Source organism: Acartia tonsa, chromosome 13, assembly GCF_053477335.1.
Source record: "Acartia tonsa isolate MP-2025a chromosome 13, ASM5347733v1, whole genome shotgun sequence".
NCBI lineage: Eukaryota > Metazoa > Arthropoda > Copepoda > Calanoida > Acartiidae > Acartia > Acartia tonsa.
The window spans coordinates 41,439,736-41,458,298 of record NC_137272.1 but is presented as its reverse complement, the minus strand read 5'-3'; the positions used below and the strand labels follow the sequence as shown (position 1 = coordinate 41,458,298).

The following is an 18,563-nucleotide window of genomic DNA, read 5'->3' as shown; positions in this document are numbered from 1 at the left end:
TGTGCAAACCTTGATCCAACAGAAGAAACAGTAGTGAGGGGCATAGTGCAATTTCTAACAAAAGACGGAAAACGTTATGAAACCGTAAAACGAAAATTACGCGACGTATGCAGCAGATTGAATGAAAAACAAAATAAAAATAATGAAGATACATTTCTTACAGAAAACTCGAATGCGGAAGACGACATTCAGAATAACGTTGATCAAATATACCTAGCCAAAGGATGGTTGCCACCTAAACAACAACAAGGGGGCCAAAATCGCAATTTTAGACAAAACGCGCAAAACAGATCAAACTATGGACAGAATAATAGCAACAATGGCAGATCAAATACAATGATAAAACCAAGAACAAAAAATCCCATAGGAGCAGATGGTAAGCCTATGAAATGTCACATTTGTGGTTCCACTATGCACTTTGTAAAACAGTGTCCAGATGCATATGAAAACATAAGAAAAGTAGGTAAAACAAAAAGATACAAAAGTGTGATGATAGTTACTGAAGCTGGAGAAGAAAAAGAAATTCTTAAAGAATGCTCAGATTCAGAGACAGAAAAGACAGAAATTGAAAATGTACATTGTACTGTGCTATGTTCTGACAATAAAGAAGAAATGAGCAACTTCACCGCTGAAGCACTGAACATGGCTGCGCTTGACACTTGTTGCACGTCAAGTGTTGCTGGAGAAAAATGGCTAAGGATTTACCTGGAATCACTACCCAAAGAAATGAAACAGAAAGTAAAAGGACCAACACAGAGTACTAAACAGTTCATCTTTGGTAATCAAGGGAAATTAAAATCCACGGCAAAATACACTATTCCTACAAAAATTGGAGGCTGTGACAATGAAATTACCTTGGATATCATCAAGTCAGACATTCCACTACTGCTTTCAAAAAGTGAAATGAAAAAGCTGGGAATAACACTAAACATGAAAGATGACAGTGGTACAATCAATGGAAAACCACTTGTTCTGGCTACTACTGCAGCAGGTCATTACATAGTTGATCTTCTACAAGAAAGTGAAATGCTTGAAGCAGTAAATATTGCTGAACTTGAAATTGACAATGAAACAGAACAAAGCAAGGCTTTGTCCAAACTGCATAAACAGTTTGGACATAGACCTAAGAAAGTATTTGTCACCATCTTGAAGGAGGCTGGAAAATGGAATGAAAAATTCTCTCCAATGATAGACAAGATCATGGAAAAATGTGAAGGCTGCCTGTTAAGGCGCAGAACTCCAGACAGACCAGCTGTAGCTCCACCAATGTCAAATGACTTCGGACAAATACTCACTTTGGATCTGAAAGTCTGGGACATGAACAAAGGAATATACATTATGTATATGATTGATCAATTCACCAGATTCCAAGTTGCCTCAGTTATAAGAAGTAAAGAACCAAGAGAGATAGTAAAGACTCTTCTTTTAAAATGGCTGCCCATTTTTGGTAGAGTAGAAAAGATTCTATCAGACAATGGCACAGAATTTTGCAATGAGGACATGAGAGAAGTTGCAAGTGCTCTGAACATACAACTCCTCACAACGGGTGCCAATAGCCCTTGGCAAAACCCCATAAATGAGAGAAATCATGGTATCACAGACTCCATTGTAAAAGCAACACTGAGAGACTATCCAAAAATGAGCCTAGAGGTAGCACTGGCATGGGCAATAACAGCTGTCAACTCCATGTCAAATGTCAGAGGATTCTCTCCGTATCAACTTGTTTTTGGCAGACAGATCAAACTTCCCAACATTTTGGATGATCCTCCACCTGCTTGGGAAGAACCAACAAAGAGCAAATCTCTTTTAGAAACTCTAGATGCTCTACATAAAGCAAGAACTGAATATACAAAGGCAGAAAGATGCGAGAGAATAAGAAAAGCACTAAAAGCTAAGATCAGGATAGCTGACACTATATACGAGAATGGAGACATAGTCTATTTCAAAAAGGAGGGAGAAGAATCTTGGAAAGGTCCTGCTAAGGTTGTATTCCAGGATAGCAAAGTCATATTCATAAGAGTAGGTAGTACATATTATAGAGTCAGTGCCAACAGACTAATAAAAGCAGGAGATGAGCTAGCAAAAGATATACTAAAGAAAGAAAAGAATGAAAATACCAACAACAATGAAGGCAATGATGATAAAAATGAAACAGACAATGAAGAGGTAACAACTAACAAAGAGCCTCACACAAGAAGTAGACAGAGAGAGATTGATCAGATGCTGGACGAGCAAGAACAGACAAGCAGCAGAACACTCAACAAAAGCTTATTCTCTACAGTATATCATGAAGACAACAATCTAAATGATACTGATGAAGTAAACAAAGAACAACAAGAACCGCCAGCAACAACAATACCATACAAATCCACAATATTTGAACACCAGGAAAATGAAAAAGCTAGTGAAGAATCAATCAACACTCAAGAATCAACTAAAAATCATGTTGATGACCATGAACATAATGAAAAAGTTACTGAAGACAAAACCTCTGAAAAGGACAGTACAAAAATTCCACTGCACAACTCAAAAGGAAGAAAAAGAAGAAAAGTAAGTCAGAAGCCAACACCCTGTTTCAACGAAGATGGCACACTACAAAATGCAATGAACGTGCTGAAAAGAAATGACAGGATTGAAATCTTGGAGAAAGGAAAATGGGAAAAAGGAAAGATTCTCAGTCATGGAGGTAAAGTTGGAGGAAGAAACGCAGGATGGTTTAACATAGAACTGGATAATGGTGAAGTGTTTCATGATGAAGTTACAAAAAGAGACATCAGGTACGAAACAGAGGCTGAACAGGTAGTCGAAGATGACGAAGTACTAACCGTAATAAAACTAGATAATGGCAAAAGCCTAAAATTCAATGACATAGACAAGCAAAAGATCAGGATAGAAGCAGAAGAAGAAACTGCGATTATTATGATTTGTGAAGAGATCCTAGCAGTTATGGTACCGAAAGAGAAAAGAAATTCTCCAGAATGCTTGCAAGCCAAGTTTGAGGAACTGAACAAACTGATTGCTTTTGATACATATAAAATAGTAGAAGACAAAGGACAAGACAGGATAACAACTACCTGGGTTCTGACTGAAAAAGGAAATGATATAAGAGCAAGACTCACCGCACGAGGGTTTCAAGAGGATACAGATTTTCCCACAGACAGTCCAACAGTACAAAAAGCATCAATAAGACTGTTAGCAGCAATTGCAGCTGCCAATAAATGGACCATACACACAACTGATATTTCCTCAGCTTTCCTTCAAGGCAGCCAGATGGACAGAGATGTTTTTGTTGAACCTCCAAAAGAAGCAAATCAGAAAGGTAAGCTATGGAAATTGCTAAAATGTTTATATGGCCTGAAAGATGCTAGCCGCAAATGGTATATGAGAATTCTGGCTAAGCTGAAAGAACTAGGATTCAAGAAATCCCCACTGGACAAAGGTATGTTCTATTTGATCAAAGATGGCAATCTGATTGGTATGGTAGGTATACATGTGGATGACTTTTTCTATGCAGGAAACAAAGAATTCATGGAAAAGATCATGCCAGAAGTACTGAATATTTTCAAAGTTGGCAAATCAGAATCAACAGAATTCATGTACACTGGTTTCCACTTCAAACAAGATAGCACAGGTATAACCATAGACCAAGACAAATACATCGATTCAGCAAACATTCCTGATGTAAATGCAAAGAACATCAAAGACAAAGATAGAGACATGACACAAGAGGAGCTGACCATGTTGAGACAGATCACTGGAGTTTTGAACTGGACAGTAAGGGCTACAAGACCAGACCTAGCCTTTGACTGCGTGGATTTGTCAACTAACTTCAAAGGTGGACCTTTAAGTGAATTGGTCAAAGCACAAAAATGTGCGATACGAATGAAGAAAGATAAAGTTGCAGTCAGAATCTCAGATCTGGAGAACCTGAATGACTGTCAGATCTGGATGTTCTCAGATGCAGCTTTCCGGAATCTGAACAAAAACACTGACAGCTGTGGTGGTTTTGTGATTTTCTTAGTGAACATTAAGAATGGAAAATCTGCAGTGATTGAATGGAAGGCCAATAAGCTAAGGAGAAAAGTACACAGCACATTAGGAGCTGAAGCACAAGTACTTTCGCTTGGAATTGATGCAGCGCTGGGAGTTAAAACTCAGATCAAAGAAATGACTAATGGCAAAGTTGACCTAAAAGTCAGAGCTATTACAGATAATGAATCTACCAGAGCTGCCATCTACTCAGAATCCGAAGTTCAAGAAAGAATGCTGAGAGCAGATATTGCCATTCTGAAAGATATGATTGAAGAGGGAAGAATTCTGGAGGTACGCTGGGTAGCTGGGAAAGATATGCTAGCTGACGTTCTCACAAAGCGTGGAGTCAACAAGGCTGCTCTGTTAGACGTCATCCAGAATGGTAAGATGCCACAAAGACTTCTGGATTTAATTCTGTATTAATTCCAGAACATCAAATCATGTAAATATGTACAAAAAATAAAATAATCAAAGTTTCAGAATTTTGGCCATCAATAAACAAAAAGATGGCAACACCATCCGATAAGAACAAGCGATCCCGTAAATTTTGAAAGCCAACAACACACATTTAGCGATCCCGGAAAAGAATCGTATACGCGGCATTCAGCGCAAATGCGTGATTAATCTGCCAAACCAAACGCCGCAACACACAAATCAACATTTGAAGAAAAATTTCTGCCCAATATACTACGAAATTGTTTCAAAAGATCAAATTATGGAATTATTTTTTTTTCTTCATGTTTTTTTTGCGTACTTATCTTATGAAGCACGTACGGAACCAAAAAGTTTTAACAAGTGATACATCAAAAACCATTTTTTTATTGTAGTCCATCAATCTTTTTATAATCTGTCAACAAAGCCCTGTTTTTCTTCGAAACATTATTTCAGCAATTATAAATGATCAAAATATGGATTTAGTTCATCAGTTTACAAGTTTTTAACACCCCACAAATCATGTTTCCAATTATTTCCAACGTCTCCATTATATTTTTTCTCATCATTAGCAAAAGATCAAATTATGGCATTTTATTAATGGATGTTTTCTTCATTTCAGACAAATTTTCAAGTGCAATAATCATGAGCCGTGTGCAAGACATCGTTTTTGGCTGGTTTTCCATGCCTGAGAGGGTGTGGGATGAAAAACTGACCAGAATCCGATGGATTTCCCTCCGTAATTATGATATGGAAACCGTTACGGATATCATTATTGATTCCATCCGTGACCAAGCACAAGCAAAGAACATCATAATCGCTGCCTACCAGCGCTGGGCAGGAATTGTCGAGAAGTCCAAGCTGACCAAATGCTTTGACAAGATCATCAAGGAAGTCGAGAAGCAGGAGAAGAACAAAGTTGTGTTCAGCTCGACCATGTTTTTACCCAACAGCTCCTCCGTCTGGCCACAAGTCGGAGCGCTTAATGATGAGATCAGGTGGTGTAATGAGAGGTTGAGAATGCCGCCTGTCAGCCTTCACAAAATGGGCATGACCACTATCTCTGAATATGACAAGACCCTGAGGGTCAGAGGCTGCTCATTTGTCGAGTTCCAGACTGGACTTGGCTTCGGCCATAATCCCAGTTTTGAAGGATGTATAAAGATCAAGAGCTACCTGCTAAACGCATTTGACAACACTTTTTCACCAAGAGCTTATCAGGGAAGATCAAGATTCGTTAGGGTAAAAATTCCCCCACCACTAATTGAGACAGAGGGTTACAGGTACAATGCGTTTTACCGTCAAGAATTGGAGGACAGAAATTTGACGGGCAGACCAGCATCAACAGGTGGTGCCAGAAGACATCATCTTACCTGGAGTGAGAGAAGACCTGAAGGATGGCCAAGATGGGATATCTACAAAAGAAACCCCTGCTGGACCAAGGTTGAGAGGGAGAGGGCCATGAACGACTGGATTGAAGAGCTAAGCAGGACTGATGAGAGGCCAGTCTGGGGGAACCAAGACCAAGAGGCGGCGGCCGTTGCTGTAGAACAAGCTGACCAAGTTGATGCTGCTGAAGAGCTGGCTGCTCCAATTGAGATTGAGGAAGAAGTTGCCGCCGAAGAGGAAGAAGTTGATTTGATCGTTTTTTCTGATGATGAACAGGAGCCCAATCATGATGTTCAAAATGATAATGAGGTGGAGAAGGTTGCTCAAGATTTTGCTAGGGCTGACATCAGAGAAGATTTAACAGTCACAATAGAAAATGAAGACGAAACAGATTGTAATGATATTGAAGTTATCACTGTGTCTGATGACGATGATCCCTCTGATGACCACAGAAGATATGATCAAATTAATGAACAGTTGGTCAAGGAATACAGAAAGGAACTGGCCAATAAGAATGTCCTGATCAAACAGCAAAAGACTGCAACAAAGCAATGGAAAGGACTGGCGCACAGGAATGGAGAAGAGAATCAAGCCCTGACGAAAGACAATGACTATTACAAGCGCAGGATCAGGACTCTAGAGAAACAGCTGGAACGTGTCTCTGAACAATACAGCTATCTTAAGGGGATGTATGAACAAGGTGGAAGGAAGAACAAGATCAATGGGCGTAAGTTTGTCAAGCCAGAGGATTTCCTGGCCAAGAAAAAGTAAATGACCAAAGATCTCAAATCGTGTTCTGTTAATTGTGTAAAAGACCAAAGATCAATCAGTTCTCCGGGTAAAAGACCAAAAGATCTAAAGAGACAATCTGTTTATAATTAATGTGAGAACTGATCAATTATATGTTATTACCTAGGTACCTATGATGTGATCAAAGACCAAATGTGTGCAATAGAAGTTAGCAGAAGAAGACATGATCAATGACCAAATAATGGATTCTTCTGATAACAGTGATCACTGACCAAAATTAATATTTGTCAAATATATTTTATCTATGTATTTACTTATTGTTTTATGTCTTATCAATTCCAGAGAGTGATTACCAGTACATCTCTGGGGTTTTATTTTATGCTCACACTAATGCTATTTTGTGTATTTTAGAGAGGAATGAAATGACTGGTTTCAGCTAGACCTAAAGTTACATTGTGTGTGCACACGCGGTGAGTCACACCAGTTTTATAGAACTTCTCAGTTTTTATTTTAATCATTTCTATATTTCTACAAATATTTCTATAAATTTTTAAAAACAAGATTGTGCGGGTTATTTTCTCCAATGCGATTTCTCCTTGGATTGTCGAGGTGCACTCCTCCAAGGGACCTATTCAAAGGAGAACCATATAGGTCCAATGATTAACAAGATCCTCACTACAGAGAGACATCCTGTTACTTTTACATAATGATATATTTTTTTATTAGGCCACCAAGCACCGGCTCAAAGAGCAGCCTACACACGCCTGACCTAGCAGACGTCCCACCTCCAACTGGTGGAGGCATCGGCAGTAACTTAGACAAGAAACGGGTAGGGAGCCCGCTGCTGTCGCCTGTGTCTACAAAGTCGGCGAGGTTAGACGAGGAGGGCGGCAGCAGTAACAGTTCTGTTGGAGGAGGGCTCGGCAAGAAGAGAGACAGCGAGGAGGCTAAGAGATGGCAGGTCAGTCTGTTTCTCTCTCTTGATATTGATTAATCAAGGAAAAAATAAGTACAACAATTCGTCTAGGTCAGTTATAACCTAAGTTATTTATAGAGCATAGAATTTAATAAACTTTGCATTAAATTTCCAATCCCGAAATAGACAAAAAAAAACATCCCCCATAAAACTTATAAAAACCTTATAGTCTTATATATTAGAGGCAGGTTGTATGTACCTCTGTGTCTAAAAGATCTCACTGTCCTACTTTTAACCTTTTCTTTTAAAACTAAAATTTGCAGTAAGAAAGTAGTGTTTTGAAGAACCCTCCTTTTTAAAGTGTCCAATTTAAAGAAAGAACTAGGTATAAGTTTGATTAATATTTATAACTCAAGTAGCACAGCATTAGTTTAGAAGGATGAAATGAAAAAGTTAACTATAAAGTACACTTTAAAAGTTAAAAGATGATACCTATTATGTTACATTATATAGTGTAACAAAAAGTCTTGAAAAAAGGGGTGCTTTATTTATCTCAATCAAAGAAGGGTCTGTGGACAAGTGCAAAGCATGAGTTTAGTCCCTGCCTTGGACAAGATGGCGATGCCGCCCAAGTTCCTGAAGCATGCTACATTCTGATTCTATCTCAATCTAAAATAGATAATACGGAGTGACTGAGGTACGAACATGTACCAGTTATGTTGTAGCTACTATACTAACAAGATTCTGTTTAGGATGAAATTTCTATTGGATTTGACCGGTTGGTCGCAATGGCCTCAGAGGTTGATAAGCGCAGGAAATCCACAGAAAATTCACCCGCCCATGGCTCGCCTAGGTAAACTATATTAAATTTTAATTATCCTATAATGTAACGGTTATAGAGTTGCTACGCTTCCTAAATCGTATCTAATTGTCAAAAGAATTATCTTGCAAATTTAGAAATCAATATCTAGTACAATTCTAACCTGTTAAAATTAACGGGGGAAAAAAACTGTCCGTGACGGACGTACGGAAGGACCGATCCTAATTATAATTTTAGGTTAATATAATGAAAACCAACACAAAGATTTAAAATAAAAAAGTATATGTTAGAGATTTTTATTCTATGATGGATTGTTATGATTCTAGTTTAGTTGTTCTATTTATAGGCTGACCAAAATCATCAACCAATTGGTCACTAATCATTAATACATATTTTTGAGCCTTGCTTTTATGGATGTTGGCTGATCATATCATCCTTTTTATTAGAATTGAAGCTACTCTATAATTTGAAATGTCCATCTGTCCGTCTAAGACATAGTGGGGGAAACGTGATTTTCTTGGCTCTTATAAAAGATAGACAGTTGAAATTTTTAGTGAAGATTCTTATAACATATGCCCATCTAATCTATATATTGTTTTGTCCATCTGTCTGTTATTTGGGGTGCTAGATCGATTCCTAGATTTTCATGTTTTCGTGATTTTCTCAACTCCTTTTCAGTATTTGCAGCTGAAATTATCAGGGATTGAATGTGCTCATATTCTACATATTTTTATCAAGTTTCATTAAGATTTGTCTATAAATTGCGGTGCTAGATCGATTCCTAGATTTTAAATTTTCGTGATTTTTAAGGTTGCATGATTTTTAAGGTTTCATTTCCCTATTTTTTCAAGATTAATGTTTATTGTATGACACTGCTTTATAGTAATTTTTCCCGATATCCATTCATAAATTTTTGAGCTTCGCTACTTTTGGATGTTTTCATCCTTGTTGGCTTATTTAAACCTCCTAATATTAATGTAGGAAAGAGAGTGGTAAAGGTTCCGGCTCAGATATCCGGATGTTGCAAGATTCCAATCCATTCGATCAACAAACACTTGCCATGAAGTTTAAAGCTGGTCTCATGCAGGTCAGTATGTTATTACTTAGACAATTATAGAGTAGCGAAGCTACTTTCAAATTCACTTTGTCATTTCACCCGTCAGTCTGTTTCACTATGGGGCAAATGTAATTTTAACGCCTGCCATTTACTCAGCTGCTATCATAGATAAACGGCGCAAATTTTATGTGTTGCTATTATTGACCTATAAGCATCTTCTACTCTTTAACTCACTTGGTCCGTCGGTGTGTCTATAATGCTCCTGAGAACATTTTATTTAGTGGGAGGTAGCCTGTTGTGTCTTTCAGCTGCTATAAAAAAAAACTGAACTGAAATTTTTAATGATGATTTCTGTAACCTTTAAGCTTCTTCTCTCACAGCTATCCTCAACAGTTTAGCGGATTAAAAACAAATACGCAAAAAGCAGTCAATGAATCCTATAAATAGACATATTTGTTGGATCAAACCTGTTTTTACCTAAATTGTACCTGCTCCTTCTTCAGTTTTATAGGCTTCTAAAAATTTTAACTAAAAATACCCTATTATTTGACTTATATATAGGTCATGATAGGTGATTTCTGTAACCTTTAAGCATCTTCTCTGTAACTCACTTTGTCTAATTTTCCGTCCATTATTTTTTAGCTTTACTACTTATGGATGTCAACTTCCATGTTGTTTTTCTTTTAAAATTATATATTATCGTATTATCCGTAAATAGGAATAAAACACACCTTGTTTTATGTAAAGATATAGCTTGACCCAACACTGTGTGCTTGCCTCTGGAGGATCAGTACTTCCTCCCGTCGGCAGCACTACTGTAGCTCTTAGGTCTTTCAGATTAGAATAAAGTGATACCAAACGCTCAAACATCTGTTATCATGATCTGAAGTGAGAGAGACCCTGTTACCAACTGTACATAGCCAATGAGAGAATATACATCTTATGGACAATAGATGGATACAATCACAATAGGACATAGTACATTTAACAGAGGCTCTCTCACTAATAAAATGTTTATATTAATATTTAGAATTGATTAAGAATAATAAAATGATTTTTTTTTACTTGCTTATGCTAAAATGTGGAATGTATAAAATTCTCAATAAAAATAGATATACTGTATTTTTAAAAACATAAAATAAAGAGTTTTAAAAGCCATTATTAAGAAAGTTAAAAAGCCATTTGAATTAAGATTATGAATAATAAAGTGTTGGATGTCCCAATATTAGTTCTGTGGATATGTTTCTTTATATGCTAGGACATGAACAATGGTGGATAAGATTTGTTGCTTTGTTGTAAATAGTTTGTGACTTTATTTTCTTTGGATTTGTTCTGGCAATTGTTGATATTCCATAGTTGAAGGATTACCTAGACAATGGATTATTACGATCCTAATAATAAACATTTGTTTATCAGGGTGGGGATCCTGGAGGAATGAAAGGTAAAGATGGAATGGGACGCGGAGTTGACTATGGGGGCGCATACCCGCCAAATTCTAAATCTGCAGAACAAAACCTTCCAGGAGAGAACCTTCCGGAACACCATTTTAAAAAGAAGTATTTCAATCAGGTAAAGAATTACTTTGTTTCACTAAAAGAATATTGTAATGATATTGCATTTTGTGTTTAGCATTTAAAACAGATTCTTGGAATTTAAAATATGGAGGCTGATAGGTTTAAAAAGTTAAATGTAACAAGATGAGACATGAATTAGGTTGAAAATATTTTTTTTAAGGATTGGCAATATTTTTATTTAGGAGTATCAAAGACAGCAGCTGGAGGAAAGAGCCAGGGATTCTGTCAACCAACAACTGTCCAGAGACAGATACCCTCCCAGCAGTACTGCCATCAGCTACTCAAACAAGCCTCCAGTGAGTATCAGCGGCATGCCTGGCCTACCCCCGGGCGCCAGAAGTAATATGGGGCCAGATATGAGTGGGTATCCGCCTCCGAGAGGCTCTATGCCACCAACATCGTCGTCTGCAGGGAGTGGAGACATGTATGGTGGACCCAGGGATAGTCTAGGTGGTCCCCCCAGTGGTGCCTATGGAGGAAGAGGCCTTCCACCCCCTGGAATGAGGGGTGGACCTGGGGATATGTACAGAGATACCAGGAAATTTTCAGATTTTGTACTTTAACATAAACCTAATATAGGATGTCTTTTTTTAATGTTTTTAATCAAATATTTGTTAATGAAACATAAAGGCAATTTGCTTACATTCCTTATCTAATAAATGTTTCTTAAAATCTGACCTTGTGTAATGTAGAATGTCTGGAGGCCCAGGTCATCCTGGTAGCATGGACCTGCGGGGGCCGCCTGGAGGTCCAGACAATGGTCTGCAACGTGGGCCGTCTGGTGGACCTGATAGCCTTCATCGTGGGCCGTCAGGAGGTCCAGATAGCGGAATGAACCGCGGACCGCCAGGAGGACCTGATAGTCTTTATCGTGGGCCGCCAGGCGGACCTGATAATCTTCAACGGGGGCCACCTGGGGGACCTGATAGTCTTCAACGGGGGCCGCCTGGAGGACCTGATAGTCTTCAACGGGGGCCGCCAGGCATGCCTGATAGCGCTATGCTCCAAGGAAGGCCAGGCGGGCCGGATAGTGGAATGCTTCGTGGACCGCCAGGAGGACCGGATAGCGCAATGCTCCGTGGACCACCGGGCGGGCCGGATAGTGGAATGCTTCGTGGACCGCCAGATGGAGGAATGTCTCGTGGACCTTACCCTGATAGCAGGACTGGACCGGGACCCGCTGGTAGATCTAAAGATTTTGACGGTAAGTTTTTATTAGTTCAGAATCAAGGTTGTGAAAGTTATGGTAAAAACCTGTTTGATATTGAACGTAAAAGTAACTTTTTAAAACAAATAAGTAACTCATTGTAACTCATCATATTTGCAGTTGTAAATTTCACTATTGCTTTTATTTTTATTAAAATTGTGTTTAGACGTCAGAGGCGATTACAGGCGGTTTGATAGTGGTCCTGGCGGGCCCGGAGGTGACCGTTGGACTCAAAATGGCCCTCCGCCCCCAGGCAGTGGTCCCAGTGGGGGAGGTCCACCCCCTAGGACGGGTGGACCATATGATCAAAGAATGGAAATGGAGAGAAGAAGGTAGGTTTTGTTTGGCTTGCTCAATATTAATGGAGTCTGGACCACACTACGTCATACTACGACATTAAAAATAGTACCTAATGCTGCTCTTTTTGGCAATTTACATAAATAGTTTGAATAGTGAGAAAGTTTGACCATAAATGTCAAATTGTTCGCAAATCATTAACATGTAGTTAGGACTTTTAAACAACAGCTGTGTAAAACAATGGGTAGGTTTTATCTTAATTTACCTAAACCCTAAATACCTAGATCTAGTAAGCACAATAAGATGACCTTATCATAGGTTTTAAGAGGGGTAAACGGCCAAGAAAGTTTGATAGTTACTCTTGTAAATATTGAGACAATATTTTTCGTTTAGGTGGGAGGATCAACAGGTCAGAAGTATGGATAGGCGTGGCCTGGATCCTTCTGGCAGAAACATGGATGGTCCTGGTGGCCCTCCAGGTAGAGGGATGCATCCTGGTGATGCCAGGGAACAGATGCAACAACAGGTTAACAGAGAGATCCAGGAACAGAGGGCAGCTATGTTTGAGGTTAGTTTCTCCTCATTTATTTAAAATCAAAATAGTTTCTCCTTATTTATTTACGATTAAAATCAAACTCAAAGATACTTGATACAAAAATTCATCAGCATCATGAACAAAATAATTTTGATTGTAATTTTGTTTTTAACGGAATAAGGTATTACTCTAGATTTTCTTATTTTATTGGCAGGCGGCTATAGTCATCTTAAATCTAAGCTCTTGCAGCTTATTGTCTATTTAATTTGTCCATTAATATCTCTTAGTCTAAAAGTAACAAGAATTTTGATTATTAGTAAGGTTAATTTAATTTTAGGGGCGTGGAAATCCTCGAATGATGGTTCCTCCCAGCAGTTCTTCCAATGATAGTCGCCAATTATACCAGGTAATGTCATTTTCTAGAGTTTGGCAGCGCTACTCTGAGCTGTTGCGGCTGTCATATTTAACAACTTGGTCATAATAGAAGTGTGGCATTTCTTTAATTTACTAAATTTAGTTTCTTTTAGTTACAATTCAATTGCTTTGATGCTAAGGCTAAAAAAACACATCAAAATTTTTTTTATTATATGAACATTTTATGGTGTAATTTAATGCCAAAAATACATTCTAGGGGTATGGTGGAGGTAGAGATTTTGACCCCCGGGGAGGAAGACCTCCAGGTCCCAGGATGCCCATGGGTCCAGATTCTGCCTCTCAGGTATTAATTTCATTCTTTTACTCCATTTTTTTTTTTACAGGTGGAAGACAGACAAATTATATCAGGGATCTTAATTGAAAAGACAATGAACGATAAATTGAAATATATCCTATAAAGATAAACAAAATTACCCCTTATATAGATTTGAATTATTGGATGAAAAGTTTGGATACTACAAGTTAGGAACCAATCAATCAGAATAACAAAAGTTTTTGATCCAACAAATAAAATGGTTTTAAAACTTTAGGTATAAGTGTTCTTTCCCTGTCTCTCTTTCTAAAAGTTTTTTGCCTTTATTTTTATGGTGGGTCGATTTTGGACATTTTTTTTTCTGAGACCAAAGCGGGGATCTGCAAATTATTTAAAAGTCTTAAAGCCGCTGACGACCAGACATTCAATTGTATAGCTATTTGTAAATGGGTGTCAAAAATTTATTGAATCAGAACTATGGCTTCATGGTGCTCCCAGGAAAGGCATTGAGGAGTAGAATTAGGAACTTTTGACCGTTAATTTGCAGATCCCCGCTTTGGTCTCAGGAAAAAAATGTCCAAAATCGACCCACCCTAGAAATGTCGTCTTTGCATATTTTTTATTAATGAAACACATTTTTATGTTGTCGCATTCTAAAACTCAATTTTTAAATTCTTTAGTTAGTTTTATCTGTTGCACATCTCCTCTTTGTCTAATTTTAATATGAACCCGCCCTAGAAATGAATCATTTCTTGCAAAAAGCAAATCAATAGTTTTCAAAAGAAAAAGAACTAAGAATGCAGCTAAGATGAATTCTTGTTAGTTTGTTTCAATTTAAAAAATAACAAAATCTTGATCAAGGAATTATATTTTCAGGTTGGACCAAGAGACAGAGATCCTCAAGGAATGCCAGGGAGAAATCCAGGTAATTTTATTAAACACCATGCAATGCTTATATGATTGGGTTGAAGGGGGGGGGGGGTCTGGGTACATTAACTTCGTTCTTAGATGTTATTCAGAACAACTAAACTTTTTGCTCAATTATTAAACTATAAACCTACTAAAAATTGTAAAACTAAACACTTAATCATCTAGGTGGCCCTGATGGAGGTATGAGCGGAGGACCACCCCAGGGACGAGGACCTCCGGGACCCCCAGGGCCCCCAGGAGGACCACCAGGTCCTGGAGGGCCAGGGGGGCCTCAGGTTCGAGGACCTCATCCACCACAAGGATACTATAATCAACAAATGATGCAGGTTTGAATTTTTTCTAATATTTATTTTTATTTTTAAAGATTTTGAAAAGGGAATGTTGTTTGCGGACATAATATTATATAAACTTCATGTAAAACTTAGTTTTGCATGGCATTATTAAATAAATAAAATATCAGCTCAGAAACATACAACTTAAAAATATACATATAATTCAATTAAAATAAGGGGTTGTATTATTTTTTATTTTTAATGTAATTTGTTAAGCAATAGGAATTTAATTTTGTTGCCTAATGAATTATTATTCTAATTCAGGCCATGTCATACCGTCACCAAATGATGTACGGAGGAGGCGGAGGTCCAGGGGGGCCTCCTGGTGCTGGGGGAGGGGGACCACCACCACCAAGAAAAAATAACTGACACGGGGGAGGGGTTCCACCCTACAGGCAAAATAACTGAAACTAACAATTTCTCTAGTTTTGATAATACATCAAATTATAATTTTGTTGTTATAAACTAAATAATTAGGTTTTGTAATGCAATAATTCTTAAATTTGAAGCATAATAAGAAAATAAGAATTCATTTAAAATCGCCTTAAAATGCATTATATTTTTAAACAATGGCCTCCTAGTTTACTTAAAGTTTAAAAATTGGCTGGTTTTGAATAGAATTCTTGTTTAACTATCAAAACATCACAAGTAAGAAGTAAAAAAATCCTGTAATTATTTTTTCATGTTTTAAACAGGCTCAAAGTCTGTTTTTTTAATACCTGATAAAATATTAATAATTGACCCTAGGTCAAAATAAAGATGGTTCTAAAGTTGTCAAATGTCTTTTTAGTTACAGTGACTTTTTATTCTGGGAATTATCTACTATTTTTTATCTCAATCAATAATTTATCAATTACAGTATACTGTAATTCATATATTTTAGCTTAAAATACGACAAAATTATGTATCACCTTTTTGTAATGTTGCACATATGGAAATAGGGTTCCAAATTATTCTGTCAAAATAATGATCACGTGGAAAATATTGTAATTTCTACCTTCATCGTCTCCGAAGGGGAAAGAGAAATATCAAGTTTTGCCATGTTATTAAGAATTGACAGAATATTTGGTTACCTATTCCAGCATGATCAATATTACGAAAATACGGTAATAGTTATTTCTCGCATCGTATTATAAACAGCTTTCCGCAGATATAGAATGTACAATTATAAGATTAAAACTAGTTTTGTTTAGCCTGAAGGCACGGGGTAAAAAAAAACTTTAATCTTATGATTGTACATTTTTATATTCGCAGAAAGCTGGATATAATACGATGCTAGACATAGTTTTTTCGTATGAATAAGAACCGGTTCTTATCCACTGAATTCGAAGGAATACGAGAAGTAATAATTATAGATTATTAAAAATAAGACATAATATGTTAAGAAAACATAGGTAAACTTATAATAATAGTATCTAACCCTCCCTATTACACCCACTATTAAATTACGCCTGAAATATGTAATTTAAAAGATTTGAACAACTTTAAAACTATCTTCTCACAAAGTTTCTCAAGTAATGTTTATAAAGTATTTTGTGTGTTGATTTATTTTTTCATAAAATTAATGTGTGCAATTTGAATAAGGGGGAGGAAGATTGTGCTTGTATTGCGTTAAATTGAGAGTAAGCTTCCAGTCAAAAGCGATTATTAAGTCTAACTGTTCTTGATATTAACATAGAGTATAATTAAACGGATAAACAGTTAGACTTATAAATCGCTTTTGATTGGAAGCTAACTCTCAATTTTACGAATTACAAGCACAAGCTGCTTCTCCCTTTGTGCTTTTCTCTTGAAATAGATCTTAATTCTAATACAGCTAAATCTATAATAGAGGTTTTGGTTGAATTTTATAGATCATATCAATTAGGGATGGCAATGCCTGGGATTTTAGGGGATTAGACAATGGCCACTGAAACATGAAACATTGGATACCATTGTAATTAACAGTCCAAGGTCTCCTGCCTCTAATACATCGGATTGTTATCGCTAATTTTGATAAATTGATAAGATAGTGGGCATTTGCTCTAACATTGTATTTCATATAATAGATTTTTTTCTCTTTTTTGTTGACAATTTTGTGATTTTAGGATTTTTTTACCATATGTATCTGTATAAAAAAAATCCGCAAATAAGCTTTCCCTGTCTATACAGTTTTATCTGTCCCAAAACTAAAAATTTTCTTTTTATTGATTATTTACATGTTTGTTAATTTAGTTTATAGTCCCTTTCGTAACAACGCCTTTTAAAGGGCGTTTTGTCGTATTTTCACAGTAGATTTTCTTTCTTTTTAGGCCCCTGCGGGGCCAATAGCCTAACCCTGCGGGGCAATCACCCTACCTAACCTAAATAACCTATAAAAAGTTACTGTGGAAATACGAGAAAACGTCCCTGAAGAGGCGTTGTCACAAAAGGGACTATACCCAGTTATTTTATTTCTTCTCATTAAAGATTTGCTATGAATGTCTTCAAATCTTGTTTCAGTTTTACTATGATTTTGTTTTGACCAGTACTGATGAGAAAGATCAAAATAAGTTTTGCTCAACATAAGATACAATATTATTGTAATGTTTTTTTTTTAAATTTGAAGTGATTTTTGTTTTTATCAAGTCGTGTATTTTTATAGAAGTGATAGACAGATTACATAATTAATATGATAGATTAAACATTTTGGTTTTAGTCGGAAAGAATTTTTTCCACAAACTTTTATCTGACAAACGGCTGAACGGTTGAAACCTTCGTTATGATCTGCAAATTAAGGCCAACAAATATTCTGGAATAGCAAAGTCTTTTTAACGAAAACTTTAAACCGTCTTTATTGCGCATTTGCTTGCGCCACGAGTTTTCTGTGTAATTTTGAGCCTTTGCTTTCCCAGATTATTTTTAGAACTTATTGATAAAGAGGGAGGTAGATTGTGCTAAAATTCCGTAAAGGTGTGAGTTTTAAGGCTTGAAAACAGTAGTATAACGATAATATTCACTAAATATGTGTATTCCTTAATGAAAAGAACTATAGACAAAAGTATTTATTGAATATTATCGTTTTACTACGGTTTTTAAGCCTTAAAACTCACACCGTTACGGAATTTTGGCACATCCTACCTCGTCCTTATAGAAATTACTCTTATTTAGATTCCTAGATCGAATATTTTGTTTACTTTGGAAAGAAAAACCAATAATAATTTTTTTTATTCGAAATTTGAGAAGGTTCAACAAGCCAACATACTAAAAAGATCTCCTTATCGAATTATTTAAGATTATCCGTAAAAAAGATTTCAATAATATTTCTTTTTATGACCTCTTGTCCTATTATTTTTCAATGTTATATTTTTTCCTATCATAAAATCATTCAAATATATTATTTGCTCATTAATGTAATAGTAATTTTTTGTGACTTAAAAATTTTAAAAAAGCATAATAGTGAAATTAATTATCTTTAGAATGATATTTTAATTTAATAGAATTGCCCCACACTGCCCAATAAAATGTTTTAAAGCATAAAATAGAATATTAAAGTACCAAAGGTTATTATTTTAATATAAAAATTAAAAATAGTTTTTTAAAATAATTTGAATTAGGAAATTTTTAGAGCATTTCAAAATTAATA

General features: G+C 36.4%; 1 protein-coding gene across 1 annotated transcript in view; it reads left to right on the top strand.

The window, feature by feature from the left end:
• gpp (DOT1 like histone lysine methyltransferase grappa) overlaps nucleotides 1-17,934 on the top strand; it is a 40,926-nt gene extending 22,992 nt beyond the window's left edge. Inside the window, exons 32-44 of the mRNA XM_080145524.1 lie at nucleotides 7,330-7,564; nucleotides 8,272-8,372; nucleotides 9,321-9,426; nucleotides 10,813-10,965; nucleotides 11,153-11,508; nucleotides 11,663-12,174; nucleotides 12,344-12,509; nucleotides 12,868-13,042; nucleotides 13,347-13,415; nucleotides 13,641-13,727; nucleotides 14,574-14,622; nucleotides 14,793-14,953; nucleotides 15,224-17,934. Coding sequence (XP_080001650.1) covers nucleotides 7,330-7,564; nucleotides 8,272-8,372; nucleotides 9,321-9,426; nucleotides 10,813-10,965; nucleotides 11,153-11,508; nucleotides 11,663-12,174; nucleotides 12,344-12,509; nucleotides 12,868-13,042; nucleotides 13,347-13,415; nucleotides 13,641-13,727; nucleotides 14,574-14,622; nucleotides 14,793-14,953; nucleotides 15,224-15,328 — 2,275 coding nt within the window. The 3' untranslated portion in view covers nucleotides 15,329-17,934. The remainder of the gene's footprint in view (nucleotides 1-7,329; nucleotides 7,565-8,271; nucleotides 8,373-9,320; nucleotides 9,427-10,812; nucleotides 10,966-11,152; nucleotides 11,509-11,662; nucleotides 12,175-12,343; nucleotides 12,510-12,867; nucleotides 13,043-13,346; nucleotides 13,416-13,640; nucleotides 13,728-14,573; nucleotides 14,623-14,792; nucleotides 14,954-15,223) is intronic.
• Nucleotides 17,935-18,563: the final 629 nt, after the last annotated feature.